General features: G+C 34.4%; 1 protein-coding gene across 1 annotated transcript; it reads left to right on the top strand.

Annotated features, from left to right (window-relative positions):
- The first annotated feature begins 3,566 nt into the window (after window positions 1-3,566).
- On the top strand, window positions 3,567-18,628 carry LOC105034420 (phosphoglycerate mutase-like protein 4). Its single transcript, XM_010909573.3, has 6 exons — window positions 3,567-3,775; window positions 5,360-5,410; window positions 5,494-5,604; window positions 10,647-10,778; window positions 11,961-12,036; window positions 18,148-18,628. The coding sequence occupies exons 1-6, from the start codon at window positions 3,671-3,673 to the stop codon at window positions 18,372-18,374; spliced, it is 702 nt and encodes a 233-aa protein (XP_010907875.1). The 5' UTR covers window positions 3,567-3,670; the 3' UTR covers window positions 18,375-18,628.
- Window positions 18,629-24,797: the final 6,169 nt, after the last annotated feature.

Below are 24,797 nucleotides of genomic sequence, written 5' to 3'. Positions count from 1 at the left end.
TATGATGTCAACTAGGAAAGAAATGGAAGGCATACAGATTTTTTAAAAATTAGGTGGCAGCCCAGCCGATTACCATAGTGGGGATGGGACGGAGTTCGGGTCTTTTATATTCGGATAAAAGATTTTGTCAGTAAGGATACCAGATAAGTAATTACACATTGTATACTGGGTTTTATAGGGTTCAAACCTTTTTTTTTTTTTTTTTTAAATTATTTTTTACTTTTAAGGAAATGGAGGGGAGTCACCCCCACTTTTTTTAAGGAGATAACAAACAATTAGAAGCTATAAAAACATAAAACCAACTGGAGGACTTTCTCAAAATTTTCTCAAATTAAATCCTATTATTAGCATTACAAAAGTGATTCCAATCTTTACTGAGGCCTGATGGAGAACCACGATACAATAGACGTCTCGCCAAGGAATGTTCTCTTGGTTCCATTCTCGTCAAAGAACAGAATAAAATGACGTTGAGGACCAATCTCAAGACGATCTTGTCGGACTTGGTATTCTCTATCTTCCCCCTCCACTTGACGATGATGAAGCTAAAGTCGCCTCGTTTTCCGTAAAGCATTCAACAAACATAAACCCCAGGTAGTCCGCCACAAACCTTTTGCAAGGATGATTCAAAAAAAAAGATGGTTAGTTCTTTACCAAAAATAAAAAATAAACAAGATGGTTAGTTGCAAGATTCACCAAACCAATGCATGATGTTGTAACTGTCGGTGCCCGAGTTGATAAAGTATCAGTTTAATATGGTAAGTGTTCGGCACCACACCAATATGTAACATATCGGTTCTGCACCAACACATCATTTTTTTTTATTTTTATTATTGCAATATTGTTAATATTTTTACTATTTATTTTAATGATTGTAGGTTTTTAAATTGAGGATTTTAATACTGTTTTGATGTCTTTTATACCAGGTATGTCCTAAATCTCGACGAACATGCTACAATGAATAAATTTAGGATTTCATTGTCTTTTATTTTCTTTTCTACATGGAACCTTAATTTTATTAGGTTCCATGCCTCCACCCAGCCACAAAACACGATGGATGCCTCCGATATTTTTAGGACAGTACCATCTTTCTTATTCCCTATCGTTATTTATATGATATATAGAACATCCAATTCAACGATCCTCACTGTGTATTAGATATTTATAATCTGTACATCAATTGTTAGATTAACAATTTTCACAAAATAGATCAAAATTTTATGTATGGCTATATACTAAATATCTAAATCATCAATCATCTTGCTTCGATACTCTCTCCCTAACGGAAATAGTACAAATATTCTTCTTATTACTTCAACTCATATTCCCCAAAAAAGATCTCTTTCAATTAACTTGGCAAAATGGAAAGAAAAATGCGAAGACTAAATATGTCTACTACCAACCGTATATTCAAATCTTGCCTTAAAATCAACTCTTGTTTAAGTGCTTTCAATTTTTCTTTAGATCTTACGTTTCTTCTTACAAGGACCCAAGAACCTTAAAGAGTCAAAAACATATGGCTATGGTTCCTCAGAAAAGCCAGCCTTTTATTTCTCAATACCGTCGGAGGCTGGATAAGCAATTGACAAAAGTATTAATTGAGTCTAAATCTTTATATTCATTTTACTAAGTTGCATTTGAGATTTAAATTTATGTTTATTTTAAAATTTTTTATTTATGATCATAAAATTTATATTTATTTTGAAATATTTTTATTATTTTCTTTCTATTTATTTTAAAATTATTTATATTTATTTCAAATAGATTCGTGTTTATTTTGAAAGAATTTTTGTTTATTTTATTTAAAATTAATATTTATTCTACATAATTTATATTTATCGTTAGAATATAGAAAACAATCCGTCCTATCCGCATTAATTCCGCCATTAATACGGTGGGGATAAACCGCTTCCCATCTCTCAATAATAAATATAAATTATGTAGGTTATATATATGTTTTTAGATACTCATTTTCACTTGTCCGAATATTGGTTAGGTATATTTTTTATTTGAATAAATTGAAAATATAATAATATGACATTTCAAGCAGAATAATATTATATATATATATAGACACACACATACGCGCGCACATGCGTGCATATATATTTTTCACTCATCCAAATATCGGTTAGATATATTTTTAATTTAAATAAATTAATAAATCTATATTTCATTATCCTACTCTAAAAGCAATGTCAATCTATCTAAAGTAGAACAATTTCCTGATAATGCAAATAGTACTCTATTCTTATGACCCGGGTAGGATTAGAACTCTAACATACACATGGCCTGTTTTAAGTTTGGGTCCAAATATTTGACCTGCAGCTAATCCATTTTTTTTCAAAAAAAAAAACACTCCGTCCAAATCCAAGCCAAAAATATATTAAGTTAGGTTGGGCTTTTGCTACGAATCAAATTTGCTACTGCTAAAGGAATTCTATGGCTAGCTATAACTAGAGCCATCAACACACAAATATGACACCAGATCTAAATAGACCCAAAATCATGACCATTTAAAATTTTTAAACCATTTGAATTTATAGTTTTTAATATAATATAGATTAACTGTTCCAAATATAATTTCTAATATTTGATGCAATATATATGGGTTATAATATGGCATGGCAATACTTACCCATTTAATTCATTTTGCTTGTTTCAATCTACTGTAGATGGGGATAGGATTATTAGATTATATGTCTAATAAAATAGTTAGATTTGGATTTGACCTATTTAATGAGTAGATTGGGCTAGGATTGACAAATTTTTAACTATTATGGTCCAACTCTAAACTATATCTTATCCGATCGGATTTTATGCGAGCCATATCAGACCATATATAGAGTTGTTCATAATTCGATTTCAAATTGAAAATTAATCTGAATCAAATCGAAAAATCAAATTTTGATTTTTATTTTCAAATATTTCAATTTTTGATTCATTTCGGTTAAAAATCAAAAAATTTAAAAATTGAATGAAAAATTAAAGTCATAATTTAAATTTATATTGTTTACTATGTTTAGGACCAGTTGGTTACGTGAATGGATAATTAGATATTTAGATTTGATCTATTGTTATAATTTGTTATAATGTTCGATTGTTCGTTTGTATTTTGAATGATGTAGTTTTTGATATGTTATATTTTATTTATTATCAATTTATTATTTATCAATTATTATTATTTATTAATTATTAATTTATAATGTAAAAAATTATTCACCAACAGATCCAACATATTTTAAATTTAATTAAATGTAATATAGCAAACTAACAATCAATCGACAATAATTATTTGAATATGATATATAAAAATAAAAATAAAAAATAAAAAAAATTATAAAAAATTTGAAAAATCAAATCGAATCAAAATTTTTGATTTAATTTCGATTCAATTCTTCTCTTGCTCGTATTGATTTTTGATTTTAAATTTTTTATTATTTGATTTTTGAATTGAATTGGTTCGCACCAGATTGGTTCGGATCGGTTAAAATTGGATAAGCAGTCCTAACCATATACTTGTACTCAACCCGAACCGGTCCGGATCTGGGTTTACGGAAAACCAACAAGTCTGTTCTCCGACCATCGGGTTGGGGATTCGGGGAGGAGCATGGAATAATCTCTGTTTCGTCGGCACCGTAGGCGATCTCGAAACGCACCGCACTGCTGGGCGATGTCGTCCCTCGTCGGTTGCAACGGCGCCAACACCTCCGATTTTGCGGAGATTGTCGCGGTGCGACACGGCGAGACCTGCTGGAACGCCTCCCGGATCATCCAGGTAACCCCTCCAGCTCTCATCTTTTCAACAGGTAAGGTTCGGATGAACCATCGAAAACATTCATGAATTCCACGGTAATACGTGTCTCGTTGAATAATCCAGCAATTTTTGAAGCTTGCCTTATCGTTCCATCAATCATCTCTCATTTCTAATTCTTATTTCGAATTGCTGGTTGAATATAGTTTTCCTTTTTTTTTTCCCCTCGAAAAGAGAAAAAAAAAGGAAGAACTTGTACAGTTCTGCAATAGTTTAATGATAGATATATAGCTGAAGATTATAAACAAAGGTTTTGTTAAAACTTCACAGATTGTGGTAGTACAGAGATTTAGTATCCATAAGCACTTATGAAATGAATTACCAAAACACAGGGCCCTCAGGCTGCAGCTAAAATTGCATATTAGATGCTAAATTGGTTTGATTATGCCTAAGATTGCTTTGAGGTGGCTATCTCAGCTGAGCTTGAGGTTTTCATTATGCGTGGGAGGACTTCTAATCTCCTGAGGAATCCCTTACTGATAGGCAAGAGCTGTTGTGTTCTGCTAATTAGTATAACGTGGCTTGATGGCCATCATTTTTTTCTACAAAAAAAAAAAAGAGCCAAAAGAGAAGGGATGCCTAGATGGGACCATGGGAGGGTCTTTAGATCTGATGCTATTAAGAGTAGGGAGCTTTTATATAGGTTCCATGTGTGAAGAGGGTCATTCAGCGAGAATTATTATGAGGGTTATTCTAGCATAAGATATTAAAGAATAGGGGCATTTTAGGAGAGGGCTATTTTGTGAAAGAAGATTTTTCTCATGAGATGTTGCCACACATGCAGTTCTTAGGATTTAGAACCCATTAACACATATATGTATGCATTCATGCATGCATGCATTTGTGTATGTATGGGATCCACATGAGAAGAGGGTCATTTAGAGAGAAGCATTATGAGGGGCATTCTAGGCATAGGATATTTAAAAGATAGGAGCATTCTAGGATAGGGGTATGATGTGAATGAGTGTTCATATGAGATGTTGCCACACGTACTTTTTAGGATTTAGGCTCCACGTGAGAAGAGGGTCATTCAAAGAGAAGTATTATGAGGGGCCTGGAATGCTATACCGCCCGCAAACCACCCAATTCAGATGTACGGAGCTGTACGAGGGGTGGACTAGCATGGTCCCACCCCTCAGTTTAAGAAACCAGCAAGGGAAGGGGAGAGGGAGAAAGAGAGAGAGAGCAAGAGAGAGAGAGTGGGAGGGAGAGGAAGGGAGAGACAGGATGAGGGAGGGCGTATGTATGTATATGTGTTATGGCTGCATGTATATGTGCATGTAACTATGTATATATATGTGTGTATTTATGTATGTGTGTTTGAATGTATGTATGAGGATATAATACAGATGGTATGGCTGTATTTTTCCAAATAGTTATTAAACCTTTGGAAAGTTGTGTGCATGTTTATTTGTGTTGGTGCATATGCATGTGATGGCACTGCTTTTAGTCCAGTTTTCCTTATAACTTTATGTTGCTCAACTGAAGTTAGCTATAATCATCATAATGATTATTCAAACTATAGTCATACTTCTCCTTATTTCTCAGGGGCACTTGGATTCAGAACTAAATGAGACTGGAAGACGACAAGCAATTGCGGTAAGGTATTTCTGTACACGCACATTAATCAAAAGCTTATTGATGTATTTTTAATTATGCACATGTGATATGATCTTTGGAAGGTGTCCATTCGACTGTCCAAAGAACATAGATGGGACGCCATTTACTCATCTGACTTGAAGCGAGCTGCTGAGACTGCACAGATTATAGCAAACAGTTGCGATCTACCAGAGGTATACCTGAAAGTAGAACTCCACATGTTCTTTCTTCCTTTCCAATGCATATGTCATGATATAACAAGTAAATACATTATGAAACAAGCATCTATACTGCAGAAATCTGTAAGCTATCCTTAATTATCCGTATCAAATGTTTTAAGAAACAGAAAAATGTAGTTACTTTTCTACATTATGGAACATGTTTCAGCTTTGCATTTCTGCCTTTGACATGAATATGAATCCTTATTGTCAAACCTTAAAACCATTTCTAGCCTAGTGGCTAGTGGAATCTTGAAAAGTTGCCCTATTGCTGCATGGGTAACACTTCTCAATCAATAAGGTGTGTTTCTTTTCATGCCAACTGTATGTAATTTTCATAGCAGGCCCTTTTACTCGAATTGCCTTAATGAAGAATTTAGTCACGAGTCATGAAGAGTTGATATAAGGTTGACTTCGAGTTCTGAAAGCTGATTCCATTTGAAGTTGAAATAAGTTTTGCTGGTTAAGGTTAAAATTGATGTTGTGCTGTTGGCTTAAAGCATCACACAAGTGTGTTCTGCTTGCCAAAATGAATCAATCAGGATTTTTGTAACCAATTATAGACCTCAAAAAGAGCCTGTGTGGAAGCCTAGACAAATTGTTGCCAGAATAGTCTATAGATGGGTACCAATGAGAAGGTGGTGGTTGATTATGAAAATTTGGGATCAGCCAGTAACAGGGAACTTTGGATGGTATAAATCACCTCAGAGGATGACATCCCTATCCTATTTTTTAGGGATTGAGCAAGCGATTCTGATGGAGGACAATCCTAGGTAACTCAGAAACGATATGAAAAACAAATATGTTAAAAATCTACAATGCAATTCGTAACATGATTCAATACAGAAATATATATTTGTAATGATTTGCATAGACAAATTTACTGATCTGAAATTTAAGTCTAACTGTCTAAGTAACTATATGAAGAAAGATACCATAGGACTAAATCATAAATGGAAGATGCATGGAAATTGGCGTAAAGAAATATGTCTTGTACATGGAAATAAATCTACATGCATTGTATGACAACAAAAAAAATGGTCAAGGTTACTAAAACTGGAAGAAGGAAGCACAATGATGGATCTTTTTTTGCTCTAATGAATTTTAGTTGTAGCCATTTCAGGAGAATTCCATTTGCACCTTGTTGGATCATAATTTGTTGCCAGTGAGTGGAACCTTCCTCTTTAATACTGGAGAATCTAACTCTCTGTAAACCCCAAACTTCAAATTTCCTCTGTGTACACTTAAATTTGTTACAATCTTCATTAGTTTTCCTTGGTTTTGAAAAATTTGCCTCCAACGAACATGGCTGCACTGTCTTTCGAGCAACTTCAATGGAGTTTCAATAACTCATTTGTGGTAGAAATGCTGAGTGTCCTCTTTAATTGACCAAATATTTTTGAAAGCCATTGATGCTAGTGGAAATGCATTGCTCATCAGTCAAGGATTTAGGACTCGGTGGAATGAGAGGGGCATCCAATGTATTCTGATTCATGCTGCGAAGAAAATGGAATGCGGGTCGATGTCACGACCTCGATCCTTCCTGAGACGTCTTGCTTGGGAAATAGTAGGACTATGGGGGAGATGCAAGCAGGACAATGTGTTCTGCTAAAGCTTATCTTTCCATCATTTTTCCTTTCTTTAAAATTAAAAGTGGGATTTGGCGCATTGTCTCTTGCAGGCATGTTTTATTGAATTACGAGAATCAGCCCAAGCCTTAAATTGAGAGAAAAAAGAGAGAGGGAGAGAGCAAAGGAGAGGAAATGATAGGAAGGAAAGGAGAGGAACATTAAGCTGCACCTAGACTAGGATTTCATCGACCAAGTTTGGGTCACTTGGCACCATGAACTCCTAGTCTGTGGCGAGCAGCCTCCCTTTTTTGTGCCATTAATTAGGCTAAATATTAAGGAAAAAAAAAGGGAAACAAAATATATTAATTGGAAAAAAAAAAGCTGTCCCAGTAAAGTTCTGGGATACCATCTTGAGTCTTGGGATAGGATGGGACATTGCGCATACCATTCCATATTAAAACTAGGACAACTCTATCTCACGGGATCTTAAATGCTTGCTGTTAGTGATTTCCTTAATCTTGCATGCTTACATCCTTTTGAGTGGTGGGTGAGGTGGAGTAACTACTGAGAAGCTGTGGGAGTGCAAAACTAGAACTCGATGGAGTACTGGATGTAGTAGTAGTAAAAGAATTAGGAGCAAGAGTGAAGAAGGTGCAATAGGATGTTTGTGTGCTCCTAATAGAATATCAAAACCTCCACACTGAACACAGGGCTGATCGCTATGTTTATAGGAAGCTTGTGTAAACAGACCCTTTACTCATTATTTTTATGACCAGGTCCTCTTGGATCTCATTGCTCAAAATTCCCCTCCTAATATGTGGGAACTACAGTAAATATGTCTAATCATGCTAACAATTAAAATACGAGATCTTTTAATCTCAGGTATTTTGTTCCAAATAATCTACCAACATCTAAAACAATCTGAAATAACATAAAATACAGGGAATTGGCAGCCAATATTGAATCTAATAAGAATCCTTAAATTGCCGGTCTTTGATGCATCATGGCATGATTCTGTTTCTCTATTTTACACAGCCTCTCTAGTTGTGCCAATTTATTCTTCTAGCACTGCTCCCCTTCTTTTCACCTTCAACTATTTCTGAAGTTTATCTATGCGCGGTTTATGCATGCATCCAAAGAGGCCCCAAAATTGAAGCCTATTGTAGAGTCTTAACGTTTCGAAAGAAACCTTGTTTGTTGTTCAAAGCATCACATAACCTGGAAAATGACTACAACATTTGAGAAAACACTAAAATCCCTTGTCTTAAAAAACTAAGGCTTTGGATTTTTAAAACAATAACTAGTCCTGAAATTGGTTACAAGTTTAAAAACGTGAAATCCAGCTCAAATTCAAGATATATGGTAGAGTAATGGTAGAGAACTAGAGATACTGACAATGAAAACCATAATTTTGAAATTGATCATGAGATTGGAATATAAAAAACAATGCATAAAGTTGATGTGACTCAAGGCTCAAAAACACTAAGCAAATCTTAAATTCAAAGGCATTGAAAGACTACCATGCGATGCCAATGAAAATGCTTAAATTCTTGTCAAAATTTTCCTCCTCTTTCTATATCTCAAAAGGCTTGCCGTCTGTTTTTTCCCCTCCTCTTGCCTTATTGATTTCCATCAGTAGACTAGGTATCGATATTTCAAGTCTTTTGAGATTGGAATATAAAAAACAATACATAAGTTGACATGACACCAAGGCTCAAAAGCACTAAGCAAATCTTAAATTGAAAGGCATTGAAAGGGTACCATGCAAGGTTCGGTGTCTCGGTACCGAGCACCATACTTCGGTCAACTTGTTTTACTATGTCGGTAGGGGGCCGATTAGGTATATTGAGTGTTTGTACACCCCTACATCGCATACCAATACTGGTACTGGGACCGAATCTAATGATATGGTGTGCCCCATTCTGCCCGATTTGGTATAGTACAGCAAACTTTGGTACCATGTGATGCTAGTGAAAACACAAATTCTTGTCAAAATTTTTCTCCTTTTTTTATATCTCAAAAGGCTTGCTTTGTGTTTCCCAAGCTATGCATTTTTCCTCCCTCCCTCTCTTGCCTTATTGACTTCCATTAGTAGATTAGGTACAAGTATTTCAAGTCTTGATAGTAGACCCTCTAATATAGTATGGTACATCAAGATTTTAAATCATGTGGAATGGGGGCAATCCAATTTCAAAAAAATCATGTGGATGGGGGTGTCCCAATTTCTCCGTTGAACGGGACACCCCACTGTCTTGCCTTATTGCAGTGGCTGTCCTGATCGAGTATCTTAGTAAGTTCCTTCTCTCTCCCCCCCCCTTCCTCCCCCCTCTCCTTTGTTTATTTCTTTCATTGTTTGTTTCTTTTTCTTCTTTCCTTTCTTTGTTTTCTTTATCCTTCCTCTTTCTTCTTCGTTCTTTCCTTTCTTCCTTCTTTCCTTCCATCTTTTCTTTTTCTTCTCCTTTTCTTTTCTTCTTCTTTCTTTCTTTCCTTTCTTCCTTTTCTTTCTTTCTTTCTTTCTTCTTCTTTTTTCTTTCCTTGCTTTTTTATTTCTTTTACCTAATTCTCTCTTTCTCTTTTCTTCTCTTTTTCTTAATTTGGGAACCAATCCTGCTTTTCTTGCATGAATGGGTTTTGGGGTCCCACCTCCTTTCGAGTTTCTGTTTTCTCGCAAGAACGAGATGACATGGCCAAGACACTCCCCATCTGCTGGGATTTAAGACCATAGATACAGCACCATATTGATACATGGTGTGCTGTTGGAGGGGACATAGCACCCATACCACATGTTGGTAGGGGGGCATATTGAGCTCCTTACTGTACAGGCATGGGTATAGTGCATCCTCTAATAGCCTGTATGAGTTAGTAGTTATAATCTTGGTGGTACCAAGGTCTTGATAAGGTGGTACACTAGGTTGATTGAGTTAGGCAGGTAAGTGATTCAGCAAATAGACTACTCACTTAGCAAGTAAACTATTAAAACCTATGTTATTTACATGAATATCATTTAAATAAATGCCACTTAATATGTTATGTGTAAATCAGGAATTATCACCTCCGAATTCAATGACAATACTGCACAATTCCTATTCCACAAGAACAGAATGTTAACTTCCCAGCTCTAGAACATGAATCTAATTATAGGAGTTGGGTCAGAATATGGACTTCTCAATGCAGAGTTATCTTTTGAATCTTAAGAGCTCAGAAGTTTTAGCATATCTAAGCATTGCTCAAACTCAAAACTCAAAAGCCTAGTAAGAGAAGTCTTATATCCTGGTTTCCTGACCATGTTCATCCACTATGGCAGTAAGCACTGTGCGGTTAACAAGAAGTTCATGTCATGTTACAGCCACAGATGCACATATGCAAAATTTTAAGTACATGTTGGCTTATGTTTATCTTACTTGTTATTCAATTTTAAAATCACAACTAATATCTTGAATGTCTTAGGTAATACTGGATCCAACATTGAGAGAAAGGCATCTGGGGGATCTTCAGGGTTTAACATTACGTGATGCTGCAAAGCTAAAGCCTCAAGCCTACAAGCTTTTCTTATCTCCCAAGTGTGACAAGGAGATCCCAGTAATTTTTATTCCATTATCCTTATAATTATGTTTTGAGATTATAATTCCAAAATTTCTTCAATCTGTTAAACTGACTGATCTTGTGCAGATGAAAATGTTAATATCCTAACAGGCTAACCCTATATAAAAGCAGCTATGTTTTCTAATTTCTCTCAATTCCTGTAATAGCCCTAATTAAATTTCTTCATTAAAGGTTCAAGTGTGTTGAGCTTCCATAAAAAAGGATCTAACAATGTTGTACTTTGAGGAGTTGAAAACTCTCCTTAAGTTGGGATTCCCATGATTCTGTACTTAATGAGGGCCAAGGTTCCTGAACCGGTTTTGAAGAGTGTACTGGCTGGCAATCAGTTCGGCATGGTATGAAGGGTCCATACTGTGCCATTTTGGGGCGAAGGGGGGGGAGAGAGAGAGAGAGATGGCTCGAAAGCCCTCATTAGGAGGAAGGGCGGGAGAAGAGAGGGAGAGAGGGAGCGGGAAGGAGGGATGAAGGGGGAGGCTGAAGGAAACCGTAACCCTAATTATAGCTAGTGATAGTAAAGAATGAAAAGTCATCCGCACATAGAAAGCAAGTTCTGCTTAATTAGTTCAAAGCCACTCAAATTGCAAATGCATTCCCACTTGTTCCTATGCCACTAAGAGTTGTTTAACTTAGCAGGTATGTTATCCTTGTTCCTGACTTTTTCTGCTTTCATATCTAATGGGCTTCTTGCTTCTGATGTTAATGATGACTCTGTAGCTTTAACTTTATTATGTGAAACCCTTTTGGTGGATATCTCTACCATTCTAATATTTTCATTTTAGGTCATATGGGATATTGATACGAACATTAGTTGCTAAACTAGTCTGCATTTAGGTTTACAAATAATATGGTCAGTACACTACTATGATTTCAAGCTATAAGGATATCAATGGGAAAAGACCTTTTGTATATGTTGTACCTGAATAAATTTAGACTGTCAAATTGCAGCCTTGTACCTTTTATGTGTTTTCATCTCTGTCAAAAAAAAGTCGATTTTCCATGGTACTTGTTTTGCTTTACTCATCAAGTTGATTTGAAGAGATGGATAACATGTTGGTTTTGGTTATTAGACGCCATTTTTCAGATGGCCTTTAGGATTTTTTTATCATGACTAGAACATCATTATAAAATCACTTAGCATTCTCTTTTGCTGAAATTCAGGGTGGTGGAGAAAGCCTGGATCAATTCCATGAGCGATGTGTTTCATCACTGGAGAGAATAGCTAGGAAGCACAAAGGTTTGATTTCTTTAACAATGGCCTTTTTGTAATACATTTCAATTTTCATCAATGAATTTGAACGCATGACCTATTAGATATATTTATTATGTAAAAACAACTCCTTATTATACTTTTGGAAACCAGTAGCTAGGAAGCATGTTAGTTTAATCTGCCATCTATGCAATACAGATGGTGCAAATTACTTCTATGCAAATTACTTCTATGAAAATTGTTGGTGCACAGGATTTATCTGTATAATGCTTCTTCTTCGTTAGCCTCGCACATTAAAACAAAAGCTTTCTTGATGCTAACAATGCTAGGATTTTGACAATGTTAGCTACAGCCAAGATATGAAGATGAACTTTTCAAAACTGGAATACTGGAAATAAAATAGAGGAACAGAAATGTATTCAAGAAAATCAGTAAATTCTAGGAAGGATTAGTAGAACATTTGTAAGGTTGAGAATTTCTATTGCATCATTTGCAAAAGCTTTCACCTATTTGTTTAATCAGCCAAGAAATTGAAGAAACACCATTCATGTTGCGGTGTGCAGTGAAAAAAAATATAAATTAATAGAGGCATCCAACAAATTATATGACTAGTTCACTCCTTATAAATGTGTTAACATTTCTTCCAGACTTCTGTGGTCCTTACGCTTTTAGCACCCTTTTATCGATAATGACCTCTATCATGTGACCATCTTGGTGAAGCTAATTATGGTAATCACTTTAACTAATAATCTGATGAAAGTATATTTTAAGAATTAAATTTAAACTAAATTTCTCGACTTATACCATGAAACAGGATCTTGGGGATCGTGTTCTAAATTGAATGCCTTGCTGTAGGGCCTATTCCATATAAATGCATACAAACCTTGCCTGAACTTAATAATAATGATAATAACAATTAAAATATTATTAAGCCCAATTATTATTTTTATTATTATAACTTTGATGATAATGGTGATGATCAGCAGCAGCAGCAGCAAAGTTTCATGTGAACAACGAAACAATAAGAAAATATCAATTGATTTTTTTATAGGAAGCATGAATACTTCAAATCCCATAGCATGTCCATGTCGTATCCGTATCAGATAGTGATTCTCATCCAATACTTCTTGGATACGTGTCAGACACTTGACTCAAGTATCCTATTTTAAAAATTTAAAAAAACACTAGCTACTTCTCAGACATACTTTAGATACTAAACAACACGTCCAAAAATAATGGGAAGGTCAATCTGTAGTCTATTAATATTAGTATTAAAATATGCAGTATGGATTATGACAAAATGATGACTAGTGATGAGCTTGTATAAAGCATGGACTATGTTAGTTTGATAGCCTACTATACTTTATTGATACTTTTTATATACATTTGTATTTGTCTGTATGTACAGTATAAATACATATATACATCTACATATGGACATATAGATAAGCATGTGTGTATATTTCTTTACATATCCTACCTGTATCGTATCCAACCTTTTCAAGATTTGTCATATCGCTGGATCCAAATTGTGTCGTATCCATGTCCCATATCCATGTCCACGCTTCATAGGTATTTTTAAAAGTAATTTACAATCTTATACATATCATTGTTTTGAACTTTGATATCTATATTTTCTATTAGTTAAATAATTTTGTTGAATGTAATTTCTACTTATATGCGTGCATGAAATTTAAATGGTAGCATTTATTTTGCAATATAATGATCTATTTGATTTGAACTTTTGACATTTTCCATATTCATTTGTAATTTGATTTGTAACTTTCACTTGTTGGAAAAGTTAGTATAATAAATAAAAGTTATGTGAATGATATGTTGGGTTTGCACTTATGTAAACCCATTACCTACCAGCATGTTAATATTTTAATGCATTAAATATGAAGGGTTTAAATCAAATCTGGATTTTTAGGCTTGACCTTTTTCTTTGATTTTCATATGACCTATGAATTGGTTCATGAAATTAATCTATGATTGTTCATTCCTTTTCCTGTGGTGGAAAATATAAGAAAAGGTAAGTTTGATTATGGTTTCAAAATATAGTCACTGAAATGTTTAAATATGAATATACTGTTTCCATTTGGCCTTTGATCCAGTCATGATGATTCCTCATTGAAGTCATTGACTTGAATCTAGTGGACATAAGCAGAGCTAAATTTGTTTGTTGCTGCATATACCTTATCTTGAATAATCAAGTTTGGGCCAGTTTGGTCAAATATCTAGATGTATATCACTGGGCATTAACATTGTCATAACTCAGGTCATCTGGCCCTCTAGCGTAAAAGATTAACTGGTTCTGTGTGGTGCTCTCTATTTGTATCAGACAACCTATACTGCACCAGTAGGTCTGCAATACGATATGTTTCATAAAGTATGTTACAACGTGAGGGCGATGCTATATCACCCCCTCTAGTTCCCTAATGGAGAGATTTCATCGCAGAAGATCTGAATATGACACAGTCGAGTTTCACATATGCTAGGTGAACATCATTGGACTAAGTTGCATGAACTTGGTGTTGGAGTATGACAACCTAAGGAAAGAATGCTGGCTTGGAGGTCCTCAAGATATAGGTTGGGAGATAGATATTGATAACAAGGAAAGAAGCACTGGTAAATACACTAAGGGATGAAACATGAACCAAGTTATATCTTGTGTCATCAGAAAGTGCAGGATACACTTTTCAGACAAATGCTATGGTTCTTAGCCTTGCATAAGGTTCTTTGAAACCATTAGGAATGTTAAATACTGGTTGACTCTAAAACATGCATGAATCTACTATAATATTTAGACATGTAAGTTCTTATATGTAGTGAGTAGTGCGGGCATTGGTTCTCACAGCTCCTTAGAAATAGTTAGTTATGAATTCAAAAAATAGTTTTTAGGCTTCTGTGACGATACTGTTTATTTTTGTTGTCACGACCCAAGCCATGAGACTCACTCTAGTCTCAAGTTGTGGCTATCATACCTGATAAAATATATGCAAAGATGGCAAAGGCACATATTAAACCTTAAACAAACCAAATGACTGTAAAGAGCATAACTTTAAAAGAAAACTGTCATATAATCTATGAGTCTTATAAAAAATCCAACACAACTTTAGGAGAAATCCATTATATGAAACAGTATACCTTCAATATCACGATCAAACAAAACTATGCTAATCAACTATGGAGTTGGTGTTGCTTTAAAGATTATCGATTCTCCAAAATGCATTTTCCAAAGTTGCTTCTTTTTTGGTCCCCATTTATTCACAAATCCAGTCCACTCCCTCATCAATCACTCTCAAAAGTTTAATGATAAAGATGGAAGTGTACAACACAGCTCAATAAGGGACTTCACCATGGTCTAAGAAATTTAAATCTAAATTGAAATCAAATAATATTGGGCAGGCATTTGATGGACCAATTTTTCAGAAAATGTTCAGATAAAGGCTTTATGAAACAACATAAAAATGAAGTATTGAAAATAAAGTCATCTAAAAAGAGATTCATGTATTGAAAAGAAATCAAAAAGCAATGAAGGTAGACTTTAACCTGGTTCACATAAATCACATTTTCTTATAAGGAAAGCCATAGGTCACATAAAATCCTCCCTAGTAAACTAGATGAGGCCACACAAATCCTCACTGGTGAACCAAGTATTCTGAATGTAATCCTTGAGATCCATATATACTACTGGGCCAAGGGTCCACATAAATCCTCATTCAAAGCGTGAATGAGGCCACATGTATTGCCTAGCCAGGGGTCCAAATCAAATTTTCAGATTACCAGGTATCAAACTTCTAATCATAAGTATAGAATGTGGTACTCGAAAAATCCAAAACAAATTATGGATTCAAAAATGCAAAGAAACCCTAGGCTTTGAAAGCTGATTGATGTTTTAGTGCTTCAAAATAGCACAATTCAAAAATTCAAAACATAATCCTTCTATAAGTTTCATAAAGATACTTGGTCTCTAGGGTTTCCTAGAAGTTTTCAAAGGTTTCTGAGCTTTAGGGTTTCCCAGGGGCTATAAGTTGGAGAACTAGAATGCAAGGTTGCAAGGATAAAATCTCACCTGACTTTAAGAGAGGGCTTGATAAATTACTTAAAAAGAAACCTTAGAGACAGAGTATTGGGACACTGTTGGACCTGAAAAGAGATTAAAAGCTTACAAACATTACTTAAATTCATAAGAATATGGAAGAATTTGGACAAGTCACTTGAAATGCTAATAAAAGTCCCAAAGCTTCTTATCCACACACCCACTTTTTCCTCCTCTTCCTGCTCTCCTTCCTTTCCTTATGACTCCTTGGCCGGTCCCCTCCTTGCCTCTATTTGTAGGGCAAGCTAGGTTGGCTAAGTAGGGCTCTCTAGGTGACTCAACTACTGAGAGCGGTTCCCTAGGAACCAATCTCATCAAGGCAGGTCAGTCAGAATAAGGAGGCCAAGTGGGTGGTGATTCAGCACGTTATACATACCAGCAGGACCTCAGAAACAACACTTATTTACATAAGTATCACTCCTCTTCATTTCCATTTCTATTAACTGAAGACACTACATGTACATAAGGAAGTACCCCTCCATTTGAGTTCAACAAAATACTCAAGAAAATCAAAATTTTAACTTTAAGATGCTACACTATTTTTTGAACCATCAGACTTATCAATTTTATCATTGCCAAAACATTGCTAAAATCCAAAGGTCCGGTAGAAAAAGGTTTATAGATTAGTCTCCTAGGCACATGCTTATTTCAATATAATTTAGCACTTAGCATATGAAGAGAAGGTTCATAATCAATTTCACATACATCAATACATATTTGTCTAAGGATAGAAGGGCTATTATATTTGCTACTTGAAAACAATTGGGAAGCAGTAATAAAGAACATAAAAGTATCTGCTTTTACAAAATTGTCACCTAAAGAATAAAGCTCAAAATTGTGATTTGAGCAGCCCTGAAACTATGAATTCTTTTAGAATGAAATAGATCTTGTGCTTTCTTGTTGTACTGTCATGTTAGGCTTTGGAGAAGAATCAAGTTATCCATATTTGTACTTGAATTTCTTAATTTTAAGTGATAATATGCAAGCCTATTTTGCTCCGCTTGAAAGTCATTAGCTATAAATACAACAATGTGCTTTTAGAATTAAAAAACATACTTCATGATGACTCAAATAAATTTGGGAGAAGCCAGTGATACTGGATTTTTCTTTTCTTTCTTCTCTTTTTTTTTGGGGGGGGAGAGGGGGGGGCGGTGTGGGGGGGTTGATGCAATACTGGCTTTGATGCATATATACTTGAAACCATCATACTTAGATATAGAAAAAGAATAACTTGGATATTTTGAGCTCAAATTCATGGAGATTGCAACGGGGTTGGATTGACCTTGACCGGACTTGGAATCAAACTATGGTGCCCCAGGCACGATTTGGACCACAGCTTATCCTAAAAGTGGACCAAAATCCTTTGAAATGGACTAGACTAATAACTGCTCAAAAATCTGGTTGTACCCATAGAATTTTAACCCAATATAACCCACCTCTAGTTGGACTTCACCCAGCCAATCCAGGCCTTGTAAGTTCAGCTCAAGTCTGATTCATGCTTTACCGATTGCTACCCTCTCACACCATTTTCCCCTGTTGCATGCTAAAACATGCTTTTGTAACACGCATTTTCATGACACCAGAAATTTGAAGTAGTCATTTTTAAAGCCTTTCGTGGAAAGCAACATCAAGCATAAGAGCAGCTGTAGTATCTCTGATAGGTGCTTTATGTGCTTCAACTTATGGAAAGTCTTATGAACTCCCATTAAGTAATTGATTGGTAATCCATTTTCCCTTTTATGAACCCCACCCACCCCCACCTTCTTCTTCCCTTGTTCAATGTAAACTACGACTTTCTTGTTAATCCATTGCTGTAATTGCATTTTCAGTTATACCCAACAAATTTGTCTGCTCAGACTCAGGCTTTCTGTCATGCTGATATCTAGAATAACTTCACATCTCCTAGCAGGAGTTGATAGTCTTCTGTTCTCGAAACAATTTTCATTTGAACCATATTATTTGATTTCTCACAGAGTAATATTTTGTTGCATTCTAGGAAAATAATTAGATTGGTAATCTTCTTTCTTGCTTGGCAGGAGAAAGAGTGGTTGTAGTCACTCATGGTGGTGTCCTAAGAGAACTCCACAAGCGGGCTGTCCCAACAGGATCAATCAAAGGGAAGATACACAACACCTCAGTGAATGTGTTCCATATTTCTGATAGTGGTGGACATTGGATCATTAAGACATGGGGAGACATAAGCCATCTTCAAGAAACTGGGGTTCTTGATAGTGCTTTCGGCGGTGATGGAACTTCTGCGTAGTTTTTGCCTGTCCGGTCCAGTAATTGGTGCAACCTTATTGGTTATCTTGAAGAAAATGAGAAATAATAATCATTTAAAAAGCTTTATAGATGAGATTTGGGATCAAATATGTTATGGCTTTCCTCCTAGATAAGGTGATGGAGAATCTCCCAAGGAACAGACAAGTCGTCTGCTGATTACAATGCTCTTGCTCATCCCAACAGGAGTTACGTGATCCTTTATTTTCTTAATATGAGAATACCTATATTTATATATGATTTTGTCTGTCCTATTCCGGTGATTGGAATTTGCCTGATGTTTGTCTTGTTCATCTGGGAATTGCTATTCCGGCATGGATTTTTTTTTTTCCCTTCTCCATCTTTAACAGCACCTGCAATAGCATTTGAATATCTCTCGGCAAATATTCAACGTTAGTTGCTAGTTATTGCAGTTCACCAAAACGCATACAGGTACTCAACTTGGTCATTAAAAAAATAAAGATCGTAAAACTAGTTTATAAACCCGTGTACTGCACATGCATGAAGTGTAAATTGTATTCTGTAGTAACAATATGAATTCATATTTAATAGGATTTAGATTGTATCTTCGTGCGAAAGAATGATTGATGTTTTTTTGCTGCGTTGACCGTTTGATTGTGCTTTGTATAGATTTCAAAGCACTCTAATTCTTTCCTTCATCTGAATGCATAAATCTCAAAGCAATCGGTGTATTCGTGCTCGGGTGGGTGCAACTTTTTTTCTATCTAACAAATCTAATAAAATTTAAATTCAGTAACAAAAATAGGTTGCAACTCTGTACTATTTTTTTTATTATATTTTTTGTGCTAGGAGAACCTGGTCTCTACCTTGTGCCCACCATCATCTAAGCTGGAATTTCAGCCATCGGCTAGATCTAACCACTGCTCATGGACATGTAGGATTCGTAGGGTTCACAGGAGGTGCAAAGGAGAAGTGTGGTTAATGGGACGTCGAAACAGTTTTCCTTGATTGGAGTTTTTAAAGAAGGGATATTGCGAAAGAGATGTCAATTTTTATATTTCATGGAAGAAAATCTATATAGAATATGAGTTTTTAGAATTCCCATGATAGGAATTGGAAGTTTTTTTTTTGAAAATATCCTTTTGAGCTATTAAAAGGCTCCATCATATTATTCTTAAATTTTCTACTATGATTTACAGTCAAAAATATCTTTAACTATCATAATTTTTTATTTATAAATAATAGTAACATATAGAATAAGATAAAAAAAATTTTCTATATTAAAAATATAATAGATATTTTATATATTTTTTTTAAAAAAACTAATACTCAATTAAATATAAATTATTTTAAGATAAATTTTTTTTTATGGTCAACTAGATATCTTAAAATTTTTATAGTTTTAAGATTAAGCTTTTCAGCAATAATATTTCATGGAAGAAAAAATTTTTTCATAAATTAAATGGGTCTGTAGGGTAATAAAAACCTGTCAGGTTTGTTAGTGTACATGGCTAGTCTAAAACCAAAAGGCATGGACACAAAAATGATTAGCATTTTCTAGCCATATTTTAATTATCACAACTATTATAATATTATTACGTTGTAATGATTTAATTTTAATATAAATACAAGATTTTTAAGTTCAAGTCACAGTGATAGGGATAAAGTAGCATTTAATTTGATTGTGATTTGGGCAACAAAATAATATTCTATGCAAAAAGTAATTATGATTTTGTATTTTCATTATTTGTGTGAATAAATAACGCTCTTAAATTTAAATGTAAAAGCGTGATAGAAAGAATGGCCTTCATTCGTTGAGCAATTATTTAGCAAATAAGGTTATCATTTTTCATCATCTTCTATTATTTTCCACCATAATGTCCAGAAAGAAACTTAATGACTGTTTGGCTTATAGAGTGGTCGAGCCTTTTATCATACTAATATAATTTAAAAAAATTTTTATCAACTTAATACATATTTTAATTTTTTTATAGAAACGATACAAAAGTTATAAAATGCTATTTCAAATAGTATTTTTCTTGAAAAAATACCATTCGAAATGATATTTTTTTTATTCGAGTCAACATCCGCGTAGAATCTAGCCACAAAAAAAAAAGAGAAAAAAATGTCATTCAAAATGATGTTTTTAGCCTTTCTTTTAAAAAGTACTATTTTGAATGGTGCTTTTAGAAATACTATTTTGAATGACATTTTTAGAAACGCCATTCAAAATGACATTCATAATTTATATATATATATATAAATTCAACGTTCATTGTTGGATTCTTTTCGTATAGTGTTTCTAAAAACGTATTCAACATGACTTTTTTTTTCCAACATCAAATCTTAACCTGTAATATGTTTTATTTATATTTTTTAAACTAATTTTTTTGGATGCGATATATTTTTTCATTATTATTTGTATTTTTTATGTGCGTAATATTATATTTTAAACTAATTTAAATAATTCTTTTAATATGATATTTTTTTCCAACTTTTTTGTGAGATACATCTGAAGATCATGACAAATCATATAGCATCCTAACACTTGAAATTAAACAAGTAAAATATCTAAAACTCTGATAGAAATAATAATTAATAATACAAGATACAACAAAAATATACAGTTTACAAAAAAAATCTCACAATACTACAAATCAAAAAAATACTAAGTCCCACAAGGACGTCGTGGTGCCCGTGGCTGCTTGGACCTTCTCACGAAGGTCCTCAACGATTGCTTCTGCTCCTGTGTCATTTGTGATGGCTCCTCTTTTATATCAGTGGACGTCTTCTGAGCATGCATATCAGAAATAATATGTGCTACTGGAGCATCTACAAGCTGAGTGACCCCCTCAACCCCCTTATATGGATCTAATGATGGGCCTATAACAAAAATATTAGACCACTCAGATAAAGAGTCATGATGCCAACTCGGATCCGGTGCTATCATCTGGGGTATATAGGAAGTTGAAGGCCCTGGCATCTATGGATTAAAAAATTATGGCATATGTGTAGCATGTGGCGATGACATCTGCGGAATACATGGTGCTGGCATATCTGAAGCATGTAGTGACTGTGTATATCTCATATCTGACGTATAGGATACTCCAATCGCCGTCAATATCCTTAAACATGTTCTCTCCATCTCTTACAGTATTCAGATCCGCTCGTCCTTATCAATCGTAGATAGAATACAATAAGTGTCCAACATAAGACCTGACAAATGATCAATCTATATAACAAAAAAAAATAGCAATATATTAAAGATCATAAAACAAAGATATAATGTAGTTATATAAAATATTTTGTATTAACGATGAGAAGTAAAATGAAGACTTAATGAATTGAAATTGAATATAAGATTGACATAAGACATAATTTTCGAGGTCTTACCAACATACGCATAGTATAATTCTCACCCTCATATCCTGAAACTATATACCAAGACTGCCCGATGATCGATACTGTAATACTAAGAAATCAAGTCATGTAGTCCTCGGTATATGGATGATCTCCCAACATATGTCACCATAAACTATATGATCTCATCGTACATTCCAAATGGTGATATACTATGCTTGTCTGATACGCCAATCAATATGAGCTCTTCCTCGTCGATCAATACGATGAAGTCGCTGGTTGGTATCAAACTGCTCTGGGATGCCCAAAATTCGGCCAAATTACCGTAGCACACGATCTGAAAAGTATCACTCCACCACTCAAAACAAATAAGCGGCACCCTAGTAGTCCATATATCATATCCATCCGTGTAACTCTGTGGTAATATAGATAATATTTGATCTGTGTATGGCTCTCATAAAAACTAATAGAGTTAAAAATAAAGTCGGATTAGTAAGCTCATTTTTCAATAAACTATGAATACTATAAAATGATATTTGTACATAAATTAAAATTATCCATCTACGTATATCAGTCAATATATCCAGCTGACATCTATAAACTCGTACCACCTTTTGTCGACACATGGTGAACATCGAATGCAACATTCCATCTGCTCGACAGTATATTCACATTAATTGAATTTCATCGGATTAAAAATAGTAGTAAGTTGCAAGTACTAGAATTAATATTTGTATATCTATATCCCCAAAGTGTGTATAATCTGAATGAAACATCGGGGTCATGCTGCTCTGGTGGCATCTCAAGCATCTATCTCCACAATGGGCTGATAGTCGGCATCTGTTTCCATACTCAAATATGCTAATTCAAAAAAAATCATATATGATATGCCCAATTAGAGCTATAATAGAATGTAGAAAATTAAAATTTGTATATCATATACCTACAATAATACAAAATAACCTCCGATCTTTGACTAGTCTGCCGCAGAACCCTGACACATAGCCCTATACAGGCAAGCTAGTACTACACTGCCCCAACTGAGCCTACGAGTGAAATCTAAATCCTTTAATAATAGTAAAAATATCAACTTCACCTTGTTTAATGAAGTATCAAGCAAAAGAGCACCCCCTAATTATCGCATTATGTAGCCCCTGACATACTGTCGCACCATCTTCTCTAGTGCATCATCTTCAATGTGAAAATATCAATATTGATCATCCAAACTCTCTATCCTCAATCGTGAATAATCAAAAAACTATGTTTCAGACTGAAATCTTAGTAATCGATAGCACATATCCTATCACTCTGGAATATTGAGTGTGATCAGCTCCTGTAACTATCTCACTATCAATTGATAGTCCGGTGAGGATACTAACATTCTATAATGTGATGGTCACCTCATCGAATGGAAGATGAAATGTGTATCTCTAGGCGCCATCTCTCAAGTAAGGCAGTAATAAGACCAACATCCATCTGTATCCGCTCAATCTGATAAACTCCATAAAATCTCAAATATCGTAAATAATCTATAACTCTATCTGGGATATCTTCCGTCCTCCATATATTAGCATCGGCTCGACGTAATCGGAGATATCGGACTCCTACAATAAAATAGAATAATTAGATAACGTGTATCTCTCAAATAAATTTTTTTTTATAAAAATATAAATAGTAAGATTAGGAATACAATACTTACATTGCCATCTATGATGGCTTGTGAGCGATGGATCTCCTGTAATATAAAAATACTACGGTCTCGAGAGTTCGGATGCCATTCCTCATAAGCCATAACACACTAATGATTTTTAAATAATAACATACATCCCAAGTGTATTAGAGCATGAGAAATATGATACTAATTCATTTCATGATAAATATAACTCTGCAATCATACATAGAACAATGGATAAAATAATACATAATTTTGAACATAGATTACACAACAGTTCAACTATCAAAAATACATAAAATAATGCATAACTCTAAAAATACATAAAATAACACATAACTCTTTAATGTCTTCCACTACTTGAAGTTGATGCATGTAGAAGTAACCTAGGACAACGATGACGATCGTGACCCTATTCTCTACAAATGCCACAATGATTTTTGCTTCTTATTTGCCTATCATCCATCTCATTTCATAGCCTTATTGACTTTGGCTTGCCTTTCTGTTTAGGTCTCAAACGATGATGATCAAAAATACATGTAAACATATGTGTGGACATCCAATAGTCTTCATATAGTAATGGATAAAATTTGTCACTCCAAGCATTCATGGATGCCACAACTGTGTATGCATCATTCATGAATCTACTAAAATATATAATAATTTCTTGACACATAGCTAAAATGTGTGAACAAGGATATATATAGATACTCCACTTTCTACAAGAATATTTTCTATCACTTAAAGTCACAGTTTGAAAATTTTCTCCACCTCTTAACCCTGCACTTGCTCTCCTCGTAAGCACTTTATATATATCTCGTTGGATATTGAATGTTGTTATAGTATGCTGGTTAACTTTAACTTGATCTTCTGCAATCTTAATTGCAACATGAGGAGTAAAAAAGCTATTTGGATTCTCCTGCACATATCTTGAAGCTTGGGCACGTCTCATATTAAAATATTTCACAAGACGGTAAAATATCATTGAAACACAAGTTGTAATTGATATATTTCTAGCTCCTCATAAGACACTGTTAAAAATCTCTGATAAATTTATAGTTAAAATACCATAGCACATGCCGGCATCTTGTGCCAATGTCTACTTCTTTAGTTCCAACTCAGACAGCCAACTCCAAGCCTCTACATTCACTGTCTTGATCCTATCCATGATAAAGTCGAGCTTACGAACTTGATGAGTACTCTTTGCTTACCATACTGCTCTTTTGAGCTGTACATTTTTAAAGTGAGTGTTGAAATTACTGCAGATATATCTTAAGTAGTATCGGTGATAGGCACATGGCGGACTCCATCCAATAGATTCATCTACAATGGCATTCAATATACCTAGATATCTGTCAGAAATTAGACATATTCTATTTCTATCTTGTGCGACATGTGTCCTGAGCCGAAAAA

This window comes from Elaeis guineensis, chromosome 13, assembly GCF_000442705.2.
Source record: "Elaeis guineensis isolate ETL-2024a chromosome 13, EG11, whole genome shotgun sequence".
NCBI lineage: Eukaryota > Viridiplantae > Streptophyta > Magnoliopsida > Arecales > Arecaceae > Elaeis > Elaeis guineensis.
The sequence above is the reverse complement of the archived record's forward strand: the minus strand, read 5'-3'. Positions and strand labels throughout refer to the sequence as shown.

What these genes read in the sequence shown, in the direction of transcription:
- LOC105034420 (XM_010909573.3), top strand. Translation starts at nt 3,671, where the DNA reads ATGTCGTCCCTCGTCGGTTGCAACGGCGCCAACACCTCCGATTTTGCG. An exon ending in ACGCCTCCCGGATCATCCAG is followed by an intron (nt 3,776 to 5,359) that starts GTAACCCCTCCA and finishes CTTATTTCTCAG; the next exon opens with GGGCACTTGGATTCAGAACT. An exon ending in ACAGTTGCGATCTACCAGAG is followed by an intron (nt 5,605 to 10,646) that starts GTATACCTGAAA and finishes TGAATGTCTTAG; the next exon opens with GTAATACTGGATCCAACATT.